This window comes from Rhinolophus hipposideros, assembly GCF_964194185.1.
Source record: "Rhinolophus hipposideros genome assembly, chromosome: 12".
In the NCBI taxonomy this organism is placed as follows: Eukaryota; Metazoa; Chordata; class Mammalia; order Chiroptera; family Rhinolophidae; genus Rhinolophus; species Rhinolophus hipposideros.
Window position 1 is genome coordinate 61,463,602 of NC_138058.1, and position 24,354 is coordinate 61,487,955.

The 24,354-nt window shown below is 36.4% G+C and overlaps 1 protein-coding gene across 7 annotated transcripts in view; it reads right to left on the bottom strand.

Moving 5' to 3' along the window:
• The window catches only part of NCOA1 (nuclear receptor coactivator 1), a 199,994-nt gene that overhangs the window by 62,660 nt on the left and 112,980 nt on the right, over positions 1-24,354 (bottom strand). For 6 of the 7 annotated variants that reach the window (XM_081068634.1, XM_081068631.1, XM_081068635.1 and 3 more), the window contains exons 4-9: positions 21,959-22,064; positions 15,479-15,645; positions 12,830-12,927; positions 4,239-4,416; positions 2,178-2,357; positions 834-929 (exon numbers count right to left, since the gene is read on the bottom strand). In XM_081068634.1, coding sequence (XP_080924760.1) covers positions 834-929; positions 2,178-2,357; positions 4,239-4,416; positions 12,830-12,927; positions 15,479-15,645; positions 21,959-22,047 — 808 coding nt within the window. In that variant the 5' untranslated portion in view covers positions 22,048-22,064. Of the gene's footprint in view, positions 1-833; positions 930-2,177; positions 2,358-4,238; positions 4,417-12,829; positions 12,928-15,478; positions 15,646-21,958; positions 22,065-24,354 lie in introns of those variants that run through there. The other variant, XM_081068637.1, reaches the window with a different exon arrangement.

Genomic DNA, 24,354 nt, shown 5'->3' on the forward strand with positions numbered 1-24,354 from the left:
GTGAAAATCAATCTGAAGCAGGCCTTTAAAAAGAAGGTCTTATTTTCAGGCGTTCTCCCCTTTACTCAGTGTGTGGCTCTATCGCTCTGCTTTCAGTTCTTCTAACACACCTCTGTCTTAACTTAGGGCTTCGTGGCTGTTTCCTCCACCAGGAACACTCATTCTGCACCCTGCCCCTTCTAACACCCATACTTTGCATAGTTGGCCCCACCTCATCCTTAGGGATTTAAGCGTTCAGTATAAGCTACTCAGACAGGCCTTCATTAACCGGTGAATTTTAAAATGAGTCCTCTCTATTAGCTTACTGCATACCATCTCACACCACAATTTGTAATTATATTGTTGCTTTTTGCTCAACCATGTATATACTGAGCTATCACACAGTCACAGGTATTTTCAGGCATTGAATAATTATGTGCTGAATAAATTCAAAGAAAAAGAATAAAGGAAAAAAAATAGCTAGATACATTTAAGCATAATATTAAAACTACCATACTTATATCCATTTATCAATAAATATATTTATATCTACATTGCCATATTTCTTTAAAAATTTTATTCCATGATTATGAAAAATAATTTATAATCAAAACAAATATAGGTATGTGAAGTTATAAAATAATGTTCCTCCCAGTAACCTGCTCATGACAATGATTAGTGTCTAAAATGAACAATTATCAAAATCACCACTTAAAATGTTTTCTGTGTAAGACTAATGAACAGAAGCTGAACAGCAGAGAACAGAAGGCCACAAAATTTTGGACGTAATTAGTTTTAAAAGCATAGACACATTATTAATACCGAGGGAACATTCTGAACTTTGCAGTTAGTACCTGTAGTATCTTGCTTGGTCATAAAAGATTCTACACCCGTAATAGCTGGAGGCCGAGGTAATCGCCGTGCAATACAAATCAAACATGACTGGAAATCTGCCCAAAACAAGAAGGGGAAATTGAAGGAAAGAGGGTAGAAAATGGTTCACATCTATTACTTGCCATTAACGGTTTTTATAGAAACAATACATGACACAGGATCTGATACAATATTGGAGTCACTCTGATCTAATAGTAAAATAGTAGAAATAAAATTGCTGGCAACCAAACCCTGGTAGTTCCAGGTAGAGAACGCATCCAGTTAGCATAAATTATCCCTTCTCATTGAATGTTTTTACATATACTAGAGGAGACTGATGCATCTTATGGACGGGGATGGTAACAACTTGAAGAAGCAGTTCTGGCTAGATTTAAGCAACACAGTGCATTCTCAAATGCAATTTTATGATCAATTTACTATATTCATCAGTACTTAATGGCTACAAAGATTAATCTCATAATCACTGTGCCAATAATTATGACATGAGAAAAACAATATTTAACTGTTTCTGAAGAAGCATAATTTGCCCTTGACAGAGGGCTTTATGTAGTAGGATCTGTAATTTTTTCCAAGTCCCACTTTCAAATTGTTTTGAGAGTGCCCCACACAATATCACACAGCTAAATATGAATGTTTATCATATAAGGCAGCCTTGCTTGTGTATTTTGTAGAAAGTCCCCAGTTGACTGTGACATTCATTCTCTGGTGAGACTGGCTACATATGTGGCCTGTTTGCCGCTGACTGACTTCTTGTCTCCTACTTCCCTGGTCCTTACTCGAGTTTCCAATTTGCGGTGTTCTTAACTTAGTTCAGTCTCAGTTCACATGGAAAACTCACCCACTGTCACCTATTTAAATAATGTCATGTTAATACCATGTTCATATTAGAGCTTCAGCTGTGTATTCATCTGTTCATAAGCTTTCTCCTTGTAAATTACCTTGTATGGCCTCAAAAATGCTAACTCTATTCTCCAATGTTCCCTACACTCTAAACTTGAAACTTTAAAATAAATCAGAGCTGTTCAACAGCCTGCTGTACCTGGTACACTTCCAACTGGCAGCAGTTAGTGACATCTCTTATTTCGAGGCAGCAAGTTGGTTTAATTTGACATTTTAGTGGGCATGCCAGCTTAAAATTGAGAATTTGGGGGAACTTGAAGGGGTGATTCTAGATGTTAGCAATATTTTTCTTAAGTATTAAGAAATATTATCTGAAGAAGGCAGTTTTTGTAATCAGTTACTTCCCAATTCCTGAAAGCCATGGAAAAAGCAATCAAACATCTTCAGTCCACCATTTGTTTTACCTTCTCCATCCTCTTGAATTGATTTTGGCTGTGACACAGTGAAACACTGCATTACTTCATACCGCTGGCAAGCTTCTTGGTTCTCGGTGCCTGGCTCATCTGGAGGGTGAATTAGCATTCTGCAGTTAAAGGTATGGCTATTTCGTCGTGTTGCCTCTTGAGGCCAAGGGACTCCATTTACTGTGGAAGAAAAATTGATTATATACTTTGAATAAAGCGAAAAAGTACAAACTCTGAAGATACAAAAGACATATCTTAGCCATCTGCTAATTAGATACTTCGATTAAAAGATAGACCTCTTCAGATCTAACATAATCCTGAGGCAATAGGATACTTATCTTCCTTAGCAAATCTACATGTCTATCAATTAGAAAACTGTAAAATTTCCAACAGATTGCATAGAATTTCCGCCCTCAAAGATAAGGTCTTACAAATAGTCTAATTCATTAACAGTCTTTATAAACAGTTAAAGGCAAAAATCAAAAATTAATAGCTTACTAGCTCTTTTACTTACAATTTTATAGCAGTTAATTAATAAGCTTTTCCGTTTATTTCCAGTTATATTCTGGCAATAAAAAATGATTGAAAACCATAGGTCCATTGTTAAGCAGTTTTAACCTGGCAGGCATGAACTCTTAAGGATGGGCTATGTGTATGTGCACCTTTTTTGGGGAGAGGATTCAAAGTTTCTCAAAGGAGTCTGTGATCCAAAAAAATACTTAGAATAGGTAAGAGACCAATCTTAGTTTCTCATAACCATTTTTTCTTGCACTTAATTTTATTCGCACAGTTTATATTCTATAATACCTTGAATACTGTGTGTAATCAGTAACTTATTAGAAAAAAATGACTGTCAAAACAGAAATGTCACCTGATTCAATAAGAGAAAAGTGAATTCAGTTATAGAAAAGATGTCTGTAGATGTCAAGTGAGAATCACTGTGTAGCAGGTCACCATTGCCCAGTTGAAATGTTATAGCCAAACCATGGTGGCCGTCAGAGAGTTTTTAAGGTTGTCCTCTCACCATTCCCAACAGTTGTCTTACCTTATCCTCTGTATAGACACCCCTTCCTTTTTACTATGCATTAATCTAGTGTCATCAACTGTTAGAGGAAACCGTGGAAACAAACCAACGCTGGAGTAAGGAGTCTCAGTTCTGCTACGAGCTAGTTGAGAGGTTTGGGTTAACTTCTTAATCTTTGCCTCATCTTTAAAGTAGCAGAACCCATTACATTACCTCTAAAATCATTTACACTCTATAATTCTATAATGAAACACATAAGACACCTTGATAATTCAAATATCAAACTAGTGATTTTAATAGAAACAGTCATCTCAGGTCCTCAGTTACTATAAACACATACTCATACTCCTCTTTTCAAAGAAATAAGGCTTCCATTCCATCAAGTAAAAAATGTATAAAATAAAGAACTACGCATGACATTTTATCTGCATGTTTGGTTTGGTTATATAGGATTTCTGGCCAAGGCCCTCCCCCCACTTTTGGAGCACATATAGGCGAAAGAGTAGGCACATGGCTTACAATGCAACAGAAGCTCGAAATCAGGCCCTACCCATCTACTAAGCGGGGCTCCTCTAAGTGAACAACCCGTCCAACGACACTTGGAACCCTTGAGTTGAATCCACTTATATCCAAAAATATTAATTTTAGTACATATGCAATAACACAGTATATTCCTTCTTTTTTCCTTCCACCTCCATTTTTCCTTTTTCCCTTTGAGCAGGGTGGCGGGAAGGATATGCCTTTGTCTCTTTCCTGGACATAATTAAACTGAAAAAAAAAAAAGGTAATTTCGAGCAGAAGCCTCTTGTGGCAAGGCAACCAACTGCTCTGCCTCCCACTACTAGCACATGACTGCGGCAAAAATCTATGAGCTAGCTGATGACATACCCCCTTCACAGTTACATCTCAGGCTGAAACTAAAGCTAAAAATCCTTTAAATACATTAGGCCATATTAGAAAAACACTATGTGTTATAAATACACTCATATTATACATTACACAAGGAGAAGCTACAGAGAGCTCGTATTTCTTTGTACCTAGTGATTTGGGTAGCAGATTCTTCACAAATTCTGCATGATCTCCCACATGCAGTATGCTGTAGACACTGGTGTTCATTAATTCCTCCTGATTGTAACCTAAGTAGCTGGTCACATTCTCCGACACAAATACAATTCTCCCTTCACAGTTCACAACAAAGAAAAATCCATCCAAAGCCTGCAAAGACAAAAAAAAAGAATTGAGTGGTTGGGGGAGAAAAGATAAAAGAAAAATAAGCATAGACACTTCTTTATTAAAAAAGAGATCAGAAATATATGTCAAGTTAAAAAAGGGGGGACTAAATAGAAGAGTTAATATTGCATGTTCTCTTTGGAGGGGGCAGGATTTTTTTTTTTAATTTATTGGGGTGACAATTGTCAGTGAAATTACATAGAGGGCAGGATTTTTAAACAGACTGTACCCTAATGTTTCAAGTAGAAATGCATTATTATGTCAACCTTCTTCCTTAGAGAAAAATTCAATGGGAGCAGATGTGAAATAAGTGATTGACCTACGCATTCAGTCGTAAATCTCTGAGCTGTAGGTTCAGAGCTGCTCTCGACTACCCTCAAGGAACTTGTGGTCGAGGCGGAGAGAGACCAAACATAATAAAACACCAGTAATAAATGCAGTGCCAGAGTCATATACAGAGTATTGTATGAGCACAAAGAAGGACACCTAATTTGGGGTCAGAGTGGCGGGCAAAGAAAGGCTCCTTACAGACCCCTATCTTAGTTATAAAAGGAACAGTGGAGGAGGGAAAGAGGTTTGAGGGAAGAACATTCTGGGCAGAGGGAAGAACATGGCAGACAGAAGAACGAAAAAGCAGTTTGGAGTTGCTGCAGTATATGGTACAAGGCAGTCTTGTGATAGAAAATAAGATAGAAATTAAGCTTAATAAACATAATGAAACCCTGGGGCCTCACTCAGTCCTGACAGTCACATACCACAAACCACGTAATCCCAAGAGAAGATCCAGAATGCAGAGGTGGATGATGGCACCTTAGTTAGTTATAATCTTTCCATTTATTGCAATATATTGCAGTGTACTTGCTACAGAATGTATGTAAGCAATAGAAACAAAATCTTTAAAAAATTGAACATTTACAGAATTTTGTAACAAGAGAAAAATCCTTTGTATCACATAGGGGTTTGCCAGTTATCTATGGCAAAATACTTAAAAAGAACCATCCAATAATGTTGATGCGCTACTCATTTTTCTTTTTAAACATACGAGTGTCCCAATTTGCTGACCTTTTTTATGATGGCAAGTGGCAATGATAACGTTATTTAACAGATATTTTCCAAATAATAACACACTTAATTTTGTCCCTGCAGGGAAAAGATGAAAATTTAATAAAAAGAAGAAGTATACTGCGTTTCAAAAAAACACTTAGGCTACAGAGACAGCATGTGAAAATGAATGTTTTAAAATGTTATCATTGTTATGATTATGTTGGCGAAAATGATGTGAATCACTCAAAAATTATCTTCTCAGTTTAAACATTTAGAAACAGAACTTTATCTGCTCAAAAATCTTCCGATCAGAGTTTCAGCGGGCTTTAAACCCATTTTTTTAAATGTGAAAATGTAACATCTTTTGATTCGTTTGATATCAAAGGAGACGAATTTCAATAAAAACCTTTGCATAATCAGTGGATAGGATTTTAAAAATGAGTATCGTGACTTAGTAAGTTCAACGATATATTTTTCTATTTCCAACGACCTCATTTTTGTGAGGAGTCTTTTTCAACTAAGGCGATTATTTAAACCAAATGTTTAAATAAACTTACAACTACATCTTCAAATCACTGGATTCACATTCAACCAAGATTTTAAAAAAGAATGAAGCACAATCACATTGCTCTCATTAAAAATATTGCTAATATTTTCTTTCAGAAGAACAAAAATAAATAGAACTATTTTTATTTCACCTGACTGTTTTGACTATTTCTCACTTAGTTCAATGCAAAAGGGTGTGATTAATAATCTAAAGACCTCAACACTAAATAAATCCTTTGCTAAATTATTGTAGGTGTAGAGGAGCACAGGAAAGCATCCTCACATCTGACTAGCTCGTTGTCAGATTAGCTATAACTTTCAAAGCAGGTGACCTATATATTTATTTGCCTTGCAGTTCATATGAAATAGGGATAACTGAAATACATATGCACTGATTTTTTTTAAAAATTAATTTATTAGGGTAGATGTATCGATTTTTTAAAAGATCTAAAAATTCTTTAAAATGTTCGTAGGTATTAATTCGATCAGTGTAAATTCAATTTAACTTACTTTTTTTCTCTTTGTGGTCTCTCAAGAGTTTAATAAAGAACAGCTTGGGTATAACAAAGCATCCCAGTTCAGAGCAAAAAAACAGGATCGACATTGAAAGACAAGCAAGTAAAACCTGGCTATTTCAGGAAACAGAAAGTGAACCACTTTCAAGGGCTACCCCACCCAACTTCTTCAGCATTACCTTCTCTTTTTTAAATCTACTTTTTAGGGCATCCTTCTGGGCTCCCCATTCTCCCTGGGGACCCTGTCTACCCTCAAAGCCACAGTCAGTCTCTCCCTTGTTTTCTTCCCTTTCCATGTCTGTCTCTGGATATCTCTGGAAGTTACCCATTATCTGGGGAGGGGCTGGGAGAGACTGGGACCCACTCCCAGAACCATCTCTACCTAATCTGAAGACTGGCCAGTGGTGGGCTTGGGGCTGGTGTGCAGACTTCCAGCACCAGCAAGGCCCAGGGATCCCCCTGGACTAGCCCATGAGATTATATTTAAGGCATTGACTAAATCCAGAGGCCTTAACCGTTCTCCTTCCTTGCAGCAGGCCTGGGTCCCTGCAGTCTCCTGTTTCCACAGACTTACTGGGGCTTCTCCAAGTTCTCCTCCCATTGACTGCACCCGGCCTCTTTGCCAGGCCGGGAAGTTATTCTAGTAACTGGTCTCTGGAATATGCAGCTGGGTGGCCTGACTGGCAGTGCAGACCTTTCCCCTGGTCTCCGTTTGGCCTCGTTTACATGGACTCGTCATTTCATCTGTGAAGTGTGGGACACTGCATTTCTCTGGGCTTCCCCAGAAAAGGCTGGCTTGGAAAACAGGTTGACAAAGGGTCCACCTTAGTCGTAGAGCTGTGCTGCTGACCCTTCTCCTGAGACGCAGACAGCCTTTTTGCTTAAAAATGCCTGTTTTTTAAAATTATAAATGAAATACATACCTGCAAAAAATTTTGAAATACGAAAATGAAGTAGACAGAAGTTCTGCCAAAATCCCACTCCCAAGAGATTGGTAACATTTCAGGGCATATTCTTTGAGACTAATCCTATGAATATACAAATATCTCTAATTTCTAAAAGTATATCTGATTAATACAATCTGCTAATACTTGTTCTGAGTTAACAAGTTTCTGTCATACGTTGTACATATAATTAACTTCCAAGTGTGCTCCTGGGAAGGAATCCTCCTGCTTCTCTATGTCCTGACAGCTGGTCTTACACCGAACTGCAAGAAAGAGAAGATAACAAATGCCTGTCCATTTGGTACAACATAATCAACCGAGGGGTTTTTCTCTCTGCTCAGGAGATCACCCTTGGGTCTAACAGCGGGGTTCACGGTGGCCAACGCTTTTCACAGAGCCCCAGTTTTAAATGACTACACAATCTTCTCTATCACCTAAATGACAGTCCCTAGTCAAAGTTCTGGAATAAAACACATAATTCTCAACAATTTTATAGCCTCTGAAGGGAAAAAGACAAGTACATGTAGTTATAATACAGTACAATAGAGGAATTCATAAAGGTTAAACACTAGTGTGAAGCACCCCAAATGGGTGAAGAGATGATTACCATCGGGAAGGCTTCCTGGGAGGAGGCCACACTACACCTGAGCCAAGGCTGGGAGGACACAGAGCAGTAACTCAGGTGAACAAGAGGCTGAAAGGATGTTCAAAACAGAGGAAACAGCTCAGAGGTTAAAAAAAAAAAAGAAAAGGAATCACTTTGTATTTACTTGTCATATTTGTGTTACATTTAACAGTAAAAATTGTTTTTGAAAGCTTTAAGGAATTAACAAAAAAGTAAGGAACTTACCCTAAAGGCGATGGAGATTACCTTGAAGGTACTATTTTTAAGCAGGAGAGTGACAAGATCTGCTTTTACAAAGATCCTTCTGGAAGTGGGTGTGGCATGGAGACTGAAAGCAAGGAGACCAATTGCAATGCTACTCTGATACTCCAGTTCCAATGAGAGCCTGAATTAAGCAATGTCAGTGGAAGTGATAATGTGACAGAAGCAGAACAGACAGCATTTGGTCACCTTGCCGCTGTGGGAACAAGCTTTTAGGGTAACTATCTGGTGGATAAGTGCCATTCTCTGACAAAGGAGACTCAAGAGGGAAAAAATCTAGCTTTTTATTTTTTGACCTTTTTCTTTTAAACAGAAAGTAAAGAGACAGATTATAAATTTAGTTTTAGAAATGTTGTATTTGAAATGACAGGACTATTCAGATAAAGATGTTCAAGAGGCAGCAGGATATAATGAAAACGGAAATTCTGAAAAGAGATCTTGGCTAAAGGTAGACATTTGCGATTTCAGGTACACATACAGTAAGTAGTAACATTTGTTTTTGTTTGCTTTTTGTTTTTAACTACAATCATCTTCTCCGCTTCCACGGACTATCTGATTTCCTTTGGGGAGTTACTTGTTACCCATTAAATAAAGTCTCGTGGGAGAATTACAAAAAGACAAACATGGCAGGAATATATGCATTCTAGCTGCAAGGCACTGCCCAAATGAGTCTTTCTGAGAGACCATTTGTATAGTTTCTGCTTTCTAACCTCCTTAAGATACCTTGATGTCAACCTATTTCCAAGCAGGGTTCTGTGATATCCAAATAGCATTCCAATAAATACACAGTTACTTAATTTAGTCAGAATTGGTGTCTGTTGCTTGAATCCAGAGAACCCTAATTGATATTCTACACACACACACACACACACACACACGTGTGCACAAACACACGTGTGTGTACATACATCATGTAGACTTAGATGTACATGAAAAGAAAACTGCTCAGGAAATGTGCATAGCATTTTTTTTTTAAAGAAGAGTCAAGGCCATAATGCTGGAGGATGTTAACTTTTAAGAGGAAGGTAAAGAAAGAGAAATGTGAGGAAGAGGCTGAGGAGTAGCTAGAGAAGAAAGGAGATGGTTCTATCAGAGGCGTCACAGGGCGAGTTTTAAGGAAGAGGGAGTGGGCAGTGGTATCACGAGCCATGCAGCCACGCAGGGAATTGTATAGAGTGAGGTGAGGAGGCCGGGAGGCACATGAAGGGGTAGGGAGACCTCCGGGATGAAAACAAGCTTTTTCTTGGTGAGCAGTGAGAAATCAGCAGTGTTAGAGCCAGATAATGCAAAGCTTTGAATAGGAGGCAAAGGAATTTAAACAGCAAAGAACAATGGAAAATGAGGAGGTTAAATGCCTGTACGGATGAATACCTATTATGGGCCAAGTAACAAACATGTGTTGAATAAACAAATTCTAATACCCCTCTCTCTTTAAAATGTGAGGCAATTACCTCCAACACCTTCATTCTTAACTCATGCTACCTTTATTTTATGTTTAAAAAAGGAGGGAGGAGGGAATAAATTGGAAACCGTACGGTGAGAATTTCTCATATTACGGTGGATGTCTGGTGACTTTTTAGATGTCTAGATCTTCCATCTGAGCAAGTCCCTTCAGGCCAATACTGTGAAAGAGAACTGTCTGCAATGTTGGAAATGTTCTATATCTACGTTGTTCAGAACGCCAACCATTAACCACGTGTGGGTCCTGAGCACTTTAAATATGGCTGGTGAGACTGAAGCACGGATCTCTTCGTTGTACTTAACTTTGAATGCCACATATGGCTAGTGGCTATCTCACTGCACAGTGCAGCTCGAGACTGCAGCCTGGATGACTCATGGATAATCTCCTGGTGGCTCTTCTGCTGCCTCTTCGCGGCTGCCCTGGATTACATGCTGTCAAGTTCAGGAAACCAGACAGCGTTGCGGGACAGAAAGGTTGTCCATGAGGCCATTTTGGAGTTCGTAAAAGCTGGTAACTCTATTTGACAGTCTGTTTCATAGATCTACAGCTCATAAATAAAAATATTTACTCCTTGGAGAAAAGAACCTAAATATATTTATATTTTGAGTTTTTGGAATTTCTAATCAGGTGTGTTTTTTCATATTTGAAAATGCTTCCTTAATGACGTTTAATCCATGTGTTATAATTTTCCTTTGATTCATAATGGTGCAAAAACACACATGTGTAATTTCAACAGCCAAGGGTAATAATTTCAACAGCCAAGAAAACAAATCTTACTTTGTCTTCTTCTTATACCATTTTTGGAAGGATGTTTTCCTGTCATTTTCTGTGAATTTTAAAGTGCTGTGGACTTTTCTCATACAGCAATAACAAATGTTTACATAAATTAAACTATTACTAGTAGTAGTATTCTGTCTTCAGTTGTGCTGTATTCAGGTTGTGGATAATCTATCTGCTCTCCTTGCTGATATCTGTCGTTTCTGAAGAATGTGTGGTGAAACTAGGATTTAATTGATTACCATCTTCCTACAGAACTCCAGAAATCTCAAGGCCCTCTATATCTTATACTTCTTCAGTATCTCAAATGACATCACGCAGACAATAAATGTAATAAATATTAATTAACTGAAAGGAGATATAAAGTCCTGAGGCCAGTTTTAAACTTAAGGCATTAAGAAGGCAGGTAGAACCCCCATAGAAAAACCAGAGGCCATGAAAAGACGGGACTGCTACCATCCTGCAGAGCAGCGGAGATAAAGCCGTAAGAGCCAGGATAAATCAAGTCTTCAGGAAGGGCCCAAATGTAACCAAGTAGTGGGATGGTGACAGGGGCCAAGTAGGAGGAATAGAGGGGTGGAAGTGGGAAATGAGCCCAAAGTACTTCTCTTTCTTTAACTTATTTTCCTCTAACAGCTTATGTTAAACATTTCCAAAACACAGCAAAGTTGGAAGACTTTATAGTGAGCATCTGTATGTCCACCACCCGGAGTCTACCATTAACATTTTTACTATACTTGTCACAGTACTGTTCCCAAAATGCAGTCATGAGCCATGCAATCAATTTAATGAGTTGTGAAAAGAATATAATAAAAAAAACGAGAGTTCATTACACTTCGTAGCGTCCCTCTCCCAGTTTTATGTGGATGCACTGGCTCAGAGAGTAGTTTCTATTCAGTTTCAATGACCAATGTCTTTTATATTTTACAATTCTAAAAAATATGTGCTTGTTCCCCTAATAAAAATCATAAAAACCAATAGTCTAAAGTAACAAAGTACTTGTATGACTTAGAGGGGAAATAAAGAATTTAGATTTTGAGGTTGAGAAGTTGCTAATAGGAGAGTCAAAAATATTTAACAGCCTGTTAAAAGTACGGGAATGGAGTATGGGAAGAGGTTAAAGCAAGAAGTACATATTTGGGTATCATTGCTAGAGGTGAAAGGTGAAGCAAAGAGAATACATGATTTTTCTGGAACCAGAAAAGCAAGAACTGAATTTGGGGAATGTTCTCATCAGCAGTGTTGGTAGAGAGAATTATGGATAATAGAAAAACACAGAAATAGTTACAGTAAGAGGAAAAAAATGTATAAATAAGTTAGAAAATAAAGAGACCTGTGTAAGTTTGAGTTGTTATGAAGACTTCACCAGAAAGGAGGGTCTTGAGGTACGATAAGGAAGGGAGAATTTATATAAAGCATATATGTTATATTCTTTATAGATATGAAATATAAATATATGTATGTGAATACATATATGTATATAATAAACATATACATAAATAAAATTAGGCCTAGAGATAGAAAAGCATACACTGTAGGCAATAGTGTGTATATGCACATATATATGTGTTATTAAACATTCGTGTCTGAGAGGGCACATTTACGGTGATAAGCCTGCTTGGAAATAAAACATCTGTGTTGAGAATAGAGGGAGTGCAGACTAAAGAGAAAAGGCAGGGGTGAAAATTACACAGTAATTACAAAGTAATTCCCATTTAATAGTTCTTTACTTTAAAAAGTTTATAGACGGTTGTTAAAATAGTACATTCTCTTACAATATTTACATAAACAACAAATTTTTTAGTCAGGAAACTTTTCAGAAAAACACTTCATTAAAGTGAGGCATCCCTATCAAAAGTGAAATTCTCCAGTAGACAGGATGGATAGCACTAGCTCGCTAAATAATTCTATTTTATTTTCCCAATAAGTCCTAACCACCACAGAAACAAATGGCAAAGGCATACAATAGGCCTCATATTTTCATCTGACTAGAATGCCTTTATTAAAATTTCTTATGTTCATTATTCACATTTAATTCTGAAATAGTAACAACTGTCAAAGTAGTTGCCAAAATAAAATGATTGTTGAAGTTCTTTATAATTTATTAATTTCCTTTGTTTTATAATTTATTAATTTAACATAAGACACAAAAGAAGATAAAGAAAAAACCAAATTGGCTAGAACAAAGATTTTGATCACTTTCTGAGTTAATGAGAACAGCTACCTCTAAAAGAAGAGGTCCCAAGGATTCCTTTTCTATCACTCCTTGACTACTCGAAGAGATGTCTGATTTCTGTACTTCATCATCAGTTGTTGATTTCTCTATAATGAAGAACCAAAACAGTCACACATCCAAAAAGCGTTCATTTCCATAATACCAAGTTTAAGAAGACACAGACTCACCTAGTTTCAGATTCAAATAACATGTATTTATTATCTAGGCACTTTCACATGTAATCATAATTATACTCATTTTATGGACGATAAAATTGAGGGTCACAAAGGTTAAGTACGGTATCCCAAATAATATAACTAATAAGGGGCAGTAGGACGATCTGAATTCTGACCCACCATGTCCACTGGTCCAATAGTTAAGAAAAATGGTACAAAATATAGCTTTATAAAAAGTCTAGGGGGTGGCTGGATGGCTCAGTTGGTTAGAGCACGAGCTCTCAACAATAAGGATGCCGGTTCAATTCCCGCATGGGATGGTGGGCTGCGGCCCCTGCAACCAAAGATTGAAAAATGGCCACTGAACTTGGAGGGCTGCGCCCTCCACAACTAGACTTGGAGCTGATGGGCCCTGGAGAAACACACTGTTCCCAAATATTCCCCAACAAAATAAAAAAATACGTAATGGTTATGTTAAAACAAATGAAAAACAGGATTCCAAGCTCCAGGGCAATTGCATTTTTTTTTTTAAAGTCTAAACCAAAAGTTTTAAAGAAATGAACAAATTGCAAAAGAACGATTATTTCCCCCATTTTCCTTTTCTGATTTGATCAACTGCCACTGAAGAGAGAGTGAAGATAGGATTTTTCCTTTTGTGAGTCTGCATGAACTAGCTAACCTTCCACATTCACGTCATGATGATCTGATTGATAAAACTGTAACTGCTAAGTGATATTGAAATCATTCATCCATCGTCTTAAAGCAGCATCATACTTAAACAAAAGTTTCTAATCTCTCAGACTAGTTAGTTCAGCAGAAGCCAAATAACGGTATTATTGAATACAGATTCATTGTTTTACTTTAAAATATCATATATTTCAAATATAAAAAAAAAATACAGAAAATGACATAGCATACATTCACATAGCCACCATTCATTTTTCACAGATGTTAACGTTATTTGCTTTAGGTCTTTCCTTTTTAAATAAATATAATGCCTCATATAGAGCTAAAGCTGCCATTTCTCCTCTGTCCGTTTTCAGAAGTAACTAGTATTCTAAGGTCAGCATAATATCTAAGCATGTTTTTATGCTTAAACTACATATGTATGATTTATGAACAATGTTACTATTTTGTGGGTGTAAAGTGGTATCTCATTGTGGTTTTGATTTGCATTTCTCTGATGGCTAGTGGTACTAAGCATTTTTTTTCATGTGCTTATTATTGGTCATTTGTATGTCTTAGGAGCAATGTCTATTCATGTGCCTATTTTTAATTGGGTTATTTGTTGTTTTGAATGTTTCATTTTATAGCATCTTATTCTTGTTTCATGGATGAAATATCTTCCCTTTTGTCTCTGAGGGGCTATTTGCTTCTTCTAAATTTTCTTCTGCTCCCTGTGCTGTCTCTGCTTCCTCTGAATTCCCTTTTTTCTGTTTGTTTGCTTAGTTTGTTCTCTTTTTATAACAGGTGTTCCTCAAATATTTGGACTTTTACTCATATCAAAGAGTGAGGAACTAAAGTTGTGACTGGCAGCTGGGTGAGGAATGGGGGCAAGGGGAGGAGCTGATTTTTTTCATTTGGGAATCGTTTTATGTGTCTTTTCCTTTGGACTGTTCAAGTTCCCCAAAGGAATCCCCCCACCTTCGGCTTAGGGGCTGAGACCAAAAAAGGGGCCATATGCCTCTGGTTGGCTCTCCACTTTACAGGCTCACAATACCAGTCTCTACTGTCTGCTAAATCCGTTGCCACTAACTAGCCATTATCCAGCTTCTAAAATCTTAGAATCATATCACCAATCATTTTAAACATATTTGTTTATAGTCTTTTCACATTGCTGCTATTAACTTTAAGTTCTTTTTGGATCTAGTTCTTCTGTTTGTTATTTGTGCTCTTACCATAGATTATTCCCTCATATGTTATATAAATTTTTAGTATAGAATCACCTTGTGTCAGAAGCACTTTTTCTTTGGGAATCCTATGGGGCCAGGCGAGAGAGTGATTCTCCAAAGTGCTTTGCTTTTGTTTCTGGTAGGCAACCCGGGGATTTTGTGGTGTGGGGTCCCCAGGAAATATGGATAGTATAAATATAAACCATAAAAATAAATCAAGGTTTTTTTTCCCCCAGAGCCCAGGCACGGACAAGCTTACTATTCAGATGGAGGGATTTTCCTATCGTTGAGTGTCTTCAACTCGTGCCAGAGCCTCAGGTCGGACACCACCACATGTGTCTCCTGACTCTATGCCCAATGATACCGGTCCTATAACCTCCCAAGGCAAGTCGTTTTCAAGCGAACTTAATAAGCCATTTGTTGTAACAAGACGGCTCTCAGATTTACTTTCTAAAATAAATAGCATCTAAACAAAAATGTTTCTTTAATAAAATTATGAAGTTCAATGTCATTTCTTAATAATAAAAAATAAAAAAATCGATTGTCAATATCTTAATAACAATGCGGAAAGCCATGTTTTGTTTTTTTACCTTGTTCCATTCTCTTCATTAGCTGTATCTGATCGACTGTCTTCTTTAAAATCTTGCATTTGTCTGGTTTTACACTCAAGCTGTCAATGTCACTGATGTTTGCAGACAATAACTCAGCTAGCTCTTCTAAGTATTTATTTTCTTGCTCCCTGCGCCTCTTTTCAGTGCTGTCACACAAAGAAAATCCAGTTAGCGTACATTTCTACCACTATATTTCCTTTTCTGATCAAATATTTAATGTTTACACATTTAGAGAGATCCCTATTTTTATCCAGAATATAAAACCAGTTTTAGGAAACAATTTCCCATCTAAAAAACAGATATTACAAAATACGAAAGTGTGGAAAATAATTCTGCCCAAAATACATAAAGAGAATGACTGGGCCGGCCCGGTGGCTCAGGAGGTTAGAGCTCCGTGCTCCTAACTCCGAAGGCTGCCGGTTCGATTCCCACATGGGCCAGTGGGCTCTCAACCACAAGGTTGCCGGTTCAACTCCCGCAAGGGATGGTGGGCTGCGCCCCCTGCAACTAGAAAACAGCGACTGGACCTGGGGCTGAGCTGCGCCCTCCACAACTAAGACTGAAAGGACAACAACTTGACTTGGAAAAAAGGCCTGGAAGTACACACTGTTCCCCAATAAAGTCCTGTTCCCCTTCCCCAATAAAACCTTTAAAAAAAAAAAAAAAAAAAGAGAATGACTGATGTGACAGATGTATTCCTCAATGATGCATAGACATTGACCATTTTAATAACCAATGAATAGTAGATATTAACAGGAAGCAAATAGTACATGTACTGTTTGCATTTGGAATTATTTTATGTTTTAAATAACTACGCCTTGAAACAAAAAAAAATCTAACTTTTCAAATGCAAATAAGTTATAAATTGCAATCTAGTAAACTCTTGATTCTTATGATTACTACTTGTTGACCTCATCCAAAAGAAAAGAGGATCCATCCAAATAGTAAAAAAGAATAATAATAAATAATTAGAGACAGGTACAGAGAACAAAATCTTAAATATATAACTTTGTTCTAAATTGAACATACCACCTACTTATAAGTCTTCATAAATATAACAAAAATCACACTCGATTTATCTGAAAGCAAAATAATGAGAACAAAGGATAACAGTGCAAACAACTAACACCTTACAGTCACTCAAATGTATTGAATGAATATTGTTTATTTTTGTTTTCCAGTTTTTACCCCGGCTTACATCAGGCAATTTGCTTTATGTAACACATACAAAGACAGTGAAGTATTACTTTGAAATAAATTTTTCTATTACCAAATTAACGTAAGAAAGATGGGTCACAAGTAACTCTTTGTTTTATAAGCACCAATCAAAATCATTTGACTGCATGTAACAGTGGTTAAAAAACAAAAAGAAGTGAAAAGGGAAAGAGGTTGCTAAAAAGCTCATAATTGGCAACAATTAAAATACCATTTACTTTTCTTAATAAAAAAGACTATAAAAGCCCAGCATTTACATAACATAGTAAGTTGAAAAGAAACAACTCAACCAATCAAATGTATTTACCTACATAAAACAAACTACTTCTAAATGGTATACCTCCTAAAACAAACCCAAATTGTAAATCTGTAACAATCACACATTCTGTCTTTATCTTTTAAATCATTCCTTAAAGAATTAGTCCCATTTCACTTAGTAAAACTCATATAACTTCCACAGCAAGTACATGCAGCAAGGTATTCTGGCGAATTTCACACCAACACATTGAAAACCAGGCATGAGCACCATGAGTTACGTACATTTTGATATATATAAGGTTTTAGAGAACTCCAGCTCTATCTACAACCTGATAGTGCTTTGGAGAACATCTGCTTTTATGTTAGAGAAACTAATTGATTTTAGGCTTATTTAGTAGATTCAGTCTAAAGTATGATCTGTTTAAATCTATGGGTCTAAATTTCAATAAGAGTCCATTGGATTTACTTGATAGGACTCCCAAATCTGTTTTTGACGTTAACTTCTGTATAAAACTGAAGTGCTTGAAACCACTATAGAATAAAAGAAAAAGAAAAGTGATAGAATAGGCAGGATAGGCAAACAGAGAGGTGATAGAGGAAGCAAGAAGCTAAAAGTAATGAAATGGTGAAGTGTCTATAAAATGAGTTAAGAATGAAACAAGGAAAATAACCATGAAATGAAATAACTAATAAGCAAGGATGGAAAATGAGAGCAGATATATTCAAATAAAGTCAAAACTGAAGAAGAGGTGGAAATGACAAAAAAAATTCTACCTTAATGGAAAAAAATTCTACCTTATTTTAAAGGCTTTCTTTATTACTTTGGGCCACCTACATTTCTCCTCTCACTAACCCACTTTATTTCCATTTATATTGCATAGTTAATACTTCTATGAGTTAACTGCTTATGTATCTTTTTTTCTTCAACTTGTTAGTTTTTCAACAAATACTTCTATAGTTATTATGTGCCAGACAACCATGTACTGTGTCCTGGGGATCCAGGGGTAAATTAGACTTAGCCCCCAATTAGCAGGAAAATAGAAAAGGAAACAGTCCATTATCATACTATGTGACAACACTGTAATACTATAGAAGCACACAGAAATGGCCCCTAGACCTAGAGAATAAGATGTTTAAATTTAGTGGTTGGGAGAGATTGGTTTCCTGAAAGAAAAAAAAAGCTCTTTCAAAGGTAAAAGTGAGAGTGAAAATGTCAAGTTAAAGAACCTGTAAATAGTATGGATGAACTACAAATGATAAGAAATATAAGGGCAAGAGATGAGATACTGGCCAGATCACAAGGACTCTTTCATGCCATGATACAGAGCATGATACATTGCTTAAAAGCACAAATTCAAACTTCCTGTCATTTACTAGTTATGTAACACTGGATAAGCCACTTAACAACAATCTAACTTCTCTAAGCTTTAATTTCCGTATCTGTAAAACAGGGATAATGACATTAATTACCTCTTTGGGTTTTGTGAGGATTAAGAAGATGATACATGCAAAATGCTTGGCAAGAGTTCCTGGCATACTCTTATACTTGTATACTCGTATACTATCAGCTCAATAAATGTTATCTACTATCATCACTACTACTGTAAATGTTATCTACTATGATTATGATTATTTGTTTTCAGGGCAAGGAAGAGCTGAGAAGGGTTTAAGAAGAATGAATAGCATGACAGATTTGTAAGCTTCTTAAAGATGGAAAAGATGTCTCACTTCACTTATATCCTTATAACATCATACACACAGTGCTGGTTGAACAGCAGGCATTTACTAAGCACCTGTTGATTTGAACTGGAAATGTTAAACAAGTAGAAGGCACAGCTACCCACCATTTTAACATTAGCATTTTAATCCTCATTCTCCGAGAATAGTTAAGGAATGGAGAAGAGGTAACAGGAAGCAGATACAAGGCATCTTGCCCCAACAAACAATTACTGAGAAACTCTCCTTTCCACGGGTTCTGGACACACGGCTGGCAATCCCTGAGGTCTAACATATGCTCCTTATGATTAATGAGTTCACAATCTGTTTGGGGAGACAGCATACAATAACAAAACCAAAAGAAACACTACAAGGTCGTCCATGCACAATCTCAACCAGTTTCAAAATCACAAATTTTTAGTTTGCCATATCAAAAATATCACTTTTTAAAAACTGAAGCCCATACTTATCAACCTGAAGAAGATAATGTTTTCAAATATTTTTAAAGCAAACATACAAAGATAACTATCTCTAAGACATCGAAGAGAAAAAATATAAATTTTGATATTTGTGATGTGATTATGTACACACACACACACACACAAATAAATCAAAGAAGACCTACATATAAACCATTAAAATAAATAAGGAAGTTTAGAACAATGGATGGATATGAGACCAATACTTCTAAACCATTAGCATTTCTATACATTAATAACTGCCTGTTAGAAAATGCAATGGACAAAAATGGTATCATTCCTAAAAGCAGTAAAAAATTCTATGGTACCCTGGAATGTATCTAACTAAAGATAGGCTAGGCCATCATGGGGAAAATTGTAAGCTATTACTGAAGAACTGTGAAGACTTGAATAAATGAAAAGCTTTTATTTCCATAACATAAGAACACTCTACAATCTAGAGTGAAGAAAATAAAAATGTCAACTCTCATTAATTTCATCTCTAAAAGTAAATGAAATTCTAATCCCAATCCCAGCAGGATTTTTTCAGGGGAAACTTGAAAAACGGACTCTAAAAATCTATGTGGAAGAGTAAAGGGCCAAGAATAGGGAAAACAATTTGAAAAATAACAAGTGTGACTTGCCCTATCACCCCACATCAAGGCGATTGTCTTAAGAAAGTTCAGAACCAGATCCCCATTACACAGGGACTTGGTCTATAATAAAGGTAACAGCATGGAAACAAGGAAAGGATAGGGTCATAACCACTGATATTCCATGTGGGGAAAAAATCAGGTGCCTACATTATATCATACACGAAAATAAACGCCAGATTAATTCAAAGTCTCAATGTGTATTAAGAAAAAATACATAAAACTGCGTTAAAGGCATTGAAGTAGACGAAAAATTTCTTAAACAAGACCTCAACCGCTTGACACATGAAAACCTGAGTTTCTAAGATGTGTCAGCAGACATTATAAATAGAGTTAAAGAGACTGGGAGAAGTTGTTTGCATCAAACACAAGCAAAAAAAGAGTATTAACCAGAAAATTAAAAATAACTCTTACGAATGAAAAGGAAAAGGACAGACAACCTAGCAGGAACATGGGCAGAAGACACAACCAGGAAATTCACAGAAGAGGAAAACATAATGGACAATAAAAACAAAAATTATAACCAATCTACTTAGTTATCAGGAAAATGTACTTAAAACTATAACCCCACACCATCAAACTGGCAAAAAGTTCAAGTGAGGAGAAAACAGTGTGGGTAAGGATGTGAAGAAAAAAGGAACTCACAAAGCTTGTCATTTGAAGAACAATGTGGTAATTACCTAGTTAACATAAAAATGTGCACAGATCCTAAAGAAACTCTTATGTATAAAATAGGGAGTGTATATGAGGAGGATGTTTGCTGTAGTGCCGGCTGTAATAACAAAAATTTGTAACAGAAAGGTTTATAGGGAATGTCTATCTGTAGAGATATGGATTTTTAAAATGTGGCACATTAGTGTAATACAATATTAATCAAAAGGTAACAGGACTGAATAAGTCTATGTATACTTATATTTGAAGACCTATGCTGAAAAAAGTATACTGTAGAAAAATATATACAGAATTATACAATATGTAAATTTAATAAACATTCTATATTGCTCATGGGTACTTACATATAGAATTATTAACAAGAGATTGGAGGAATTAATTGCAGATAAAAATAAATTTATTCATTAATTGTTTTACTTAGACAAGACTATTCAAATATGACAAAACATTCAAGAACACTAACAATACAGCAATATATTATCAATTATATGTGGTGGGTATATACAGGTTTCTAGTCTCTATCCTTTTAGAGATTTAAAAAGTTTCCCCAAATAAAAAATTAAATGTAAAAGACATTAATTCTATTTATTTATTCTTAAGTTTTCCTTTAAGAGGAACTGACTTTGTCAATAAAGAAGAACCTTAAGTTCGACAACACAAATCTGGATTGTATCTTGACATCAGCATTCCTCCTAGCATTGATTATGAGTACTTGGGTCACCATCTCTCTATAACAGTCTGAACTGGAAGAGAAATAGTCATTTTTCTTTCTCTAGCTTGGAGCCATGGCACTCTTCTGTTAAATCCCTTTCTGAATCTCCTTAGCCATAATTCTATTTTAGCCTATTTAAGGTGATCATGTGCTTTATAACATACAAATATTTAATTCCACAAACAATCATTCTTTAGAATCCTGATATCCTAACATATTTCCTGGTTCCACTAATACCAGAATATTCTAAGCTAGCAGTTAAAGATGTACAATATGTTTGTTTATTCATTTGACAAATATTTACCGTGCCCTTATTATATGTAAGCCACACACTGTGCTAGGCACTAGGGATAAAATGGTGAGAAAGTACAGACAAGGTCCTTACTAAATGGCAGCTTAGCGTGTAGTGGAGAAGCCAAGGGTTCACTCAATAATCACACAAAGTACTAAAATCTTGAAATTATGGATTCGCACTATAAAAATATGTGTGAGAGATACATGAATGAGGGAGATTTGACATAACAGTTACGGAAGGAAGAGAAGACTAAGCTGGCATCTGTAAGACGCATAGGTGTTGACCACAGGAAACCTAGAGGGAATAAGCTGGACTGAGGGAGCGGCATGTGGCAGCGCCCTGGGGAAGGAAGAGAACATGCTGAGTGCGAGGGACCCAGAGAAGGCCAGTAAACTTGGAGTAGATGGAACAGCTCTAAAGAGGCCATGAAAATGATAAAGCAGCTCTGCCAGAAACAGACTAAGAAAAGAGTGTTCCTACCTTGATGCCAATGTGTCACATGGCGATCCTTTTCTCTTATGTGAGTCTGGGTTAGCAGGGTCGGATGAACTGTCCCCGAGGCCACTCATGTTGAAAAACTTCACACCTAAAAATAAAGGACAACAATAAGAAATCTACCCTGAAGAAACCCCCGTACCACAGGGGAGGAGGACACCCTGTTAGAAAATATGTAAACACTGCAGTCTCTCAATGAATCGACAATTAAGCCAACACAACAGCATTCATGTCTACACAAAAGCACAGGAGGCCCAGCTATTTAGTGTTTTTACTATTTCTTTTCTGTATCTACAAAATCAAATTAATAATCCTTTATGAAATCACAGATCAGTTAGCATAAAAATATTGTTGGAATGAAGAGAAACTGAGATATTTTGTCAAAGAGGAAAAAAATCACTTTCATATGTAAATGTAAAAACTGAACGTATAAGTGGGAGTTAGAGAAATTATTTTTTATTTTTATTTATTTTAGACTCTACTTTGAAAAGGATTTAAAACATGCACTCATAAGGTTTGGATTTTATATTCATAGGAAAATAAATAATACATATATGATTCAAGTTAAAGCAATGGACTAGATGTTGTACTTACTAACTGAATTCTATACTCCTAGCCTTGTGTTTATGTAGTTAAGCGACAAAGATCAAATGTTTACTTATGTTAGGATCTCGGTCTAAATGCCAGAGAACACAAAGTCATTTCTCCTCACACACTGGCCAGGTCTCTCTCTCACATGTTGTGCCAGCGGGTGACTACACTTAAAGATCCCCTCTCATCTGTCCCTATCAACCACTATTCTCTGTAGAGTCCCTAATGAAACGCAGAATCTGATCCCTGATCTCATACTTTATTACTACCTTTTGGATTTTATCAAGGCCAAATGACACACTTCTCTATTCTCTTCCACTCCATCTACCCTTGTTAAATGGGAAAAACCTTTACCTTTTCCTTAAATTCTAAATCTATTAAAACAACTCCAGCACTACCTGTTGGCAGCCCATTGGTAAAGTTTATTATAAAGAACGTTGAGATTCGTAAGAATCGCTCACATGGCTTTAATCAATGTGTCTGAGTAAATCCTTTTTCTCTAGTCCTAAACCTTACTCTGTCTCTAGTACTTTCTCAATACCAAAGATTGCCATATCTTCTTTCGGTGTATAAATAATACTTAAAATTCTAATCATAAATTTATTATTTCATGCAACGAAAAAGGCACATTTCTGACTTCTCCATATTAGAAGTGCAGTTCGTGAAAATGTCCAACTCCTAGGACTGCACTCTTATAATTATTTTTTATTCTTCATTTTCAAATAGTATCCAGGTCCTGTTAATTCTCCCTTAACAAGCGATCTTAAATTGTCCCCCACTTCATTCTCAGATACAGTTATGACCCTAGTTTGGAACCAAATACCTCATTCTAGATTAACGTCGATCCTTTTTTATCCTGTTTCCCAATTCCAGTCACTCGCACTTCTAATCTGTCCTATAAACAGCAGCAAAACCATTCCTGCTCAAATGTCATTTTCAAAATATCACTTCCCTGATGAGGAATCTATCGGATCCCGCTACTGGAGCATGGGGGTCAAATGCATGGGCTTTGGGGTCAGAAAGGCCTTGCTGAAGTCCTGGCTTAACCACTGCCTACCTATTCTCGGACAATGTGCATAATAATCTCCTTAAACCTAATTCCTCATCTGTGACATAGGGTAATAACTATACTTACCTCGCTTTAGATTTGTTGTGAGAATTGAATGAAATAGTGCATGTAAAGAGCACACAGTAAATTCCTGAAGAACACTAGCTACTGTCATTATCTCTCCTTTAGACAGAGAACTCAATGAGGGGCAGGGTTCACTCAGTGGATAACTCATCCCACATCTCTTCATCGATAAATATAATGCACACTTTTCATTCCTTCATTCATTAGTGCACAATATATGCTAACCCTTATTATTATTTTACTGGACTGCTTAGAGTAGCATTTGAAACTGTCTCCTTCTGGAAACATTGCCATCATTGTCTTCTGTAATCCCATACTTCCTTCTTAACAAATAAATCAAGCATCTATCATGCATCAGGCACTGTGCTAGGAGCTGAACAAATAGTGGAGAGAAAATCAGGTTCCTGCCCTCGCAAAATGGGAGACAAATAAAACACAAAAATAATACATAATTTTAAATTGTGATAAAAGTTATAAAGGAAAAAAATAGGGTTCATAGAGAATAATAACAGAGACCTAATTTTAATTGGGGGATCAATTGAGCCTTCTCTGAAGAATTGATATTTTTAAGCCATGGCCTAATGGGTTAGAATTAGTGTGGTTTCCTTCTTACCTTATTCTCAGTAATTTTTGCCCAATTGGGGGGGCAGGGAGGCGG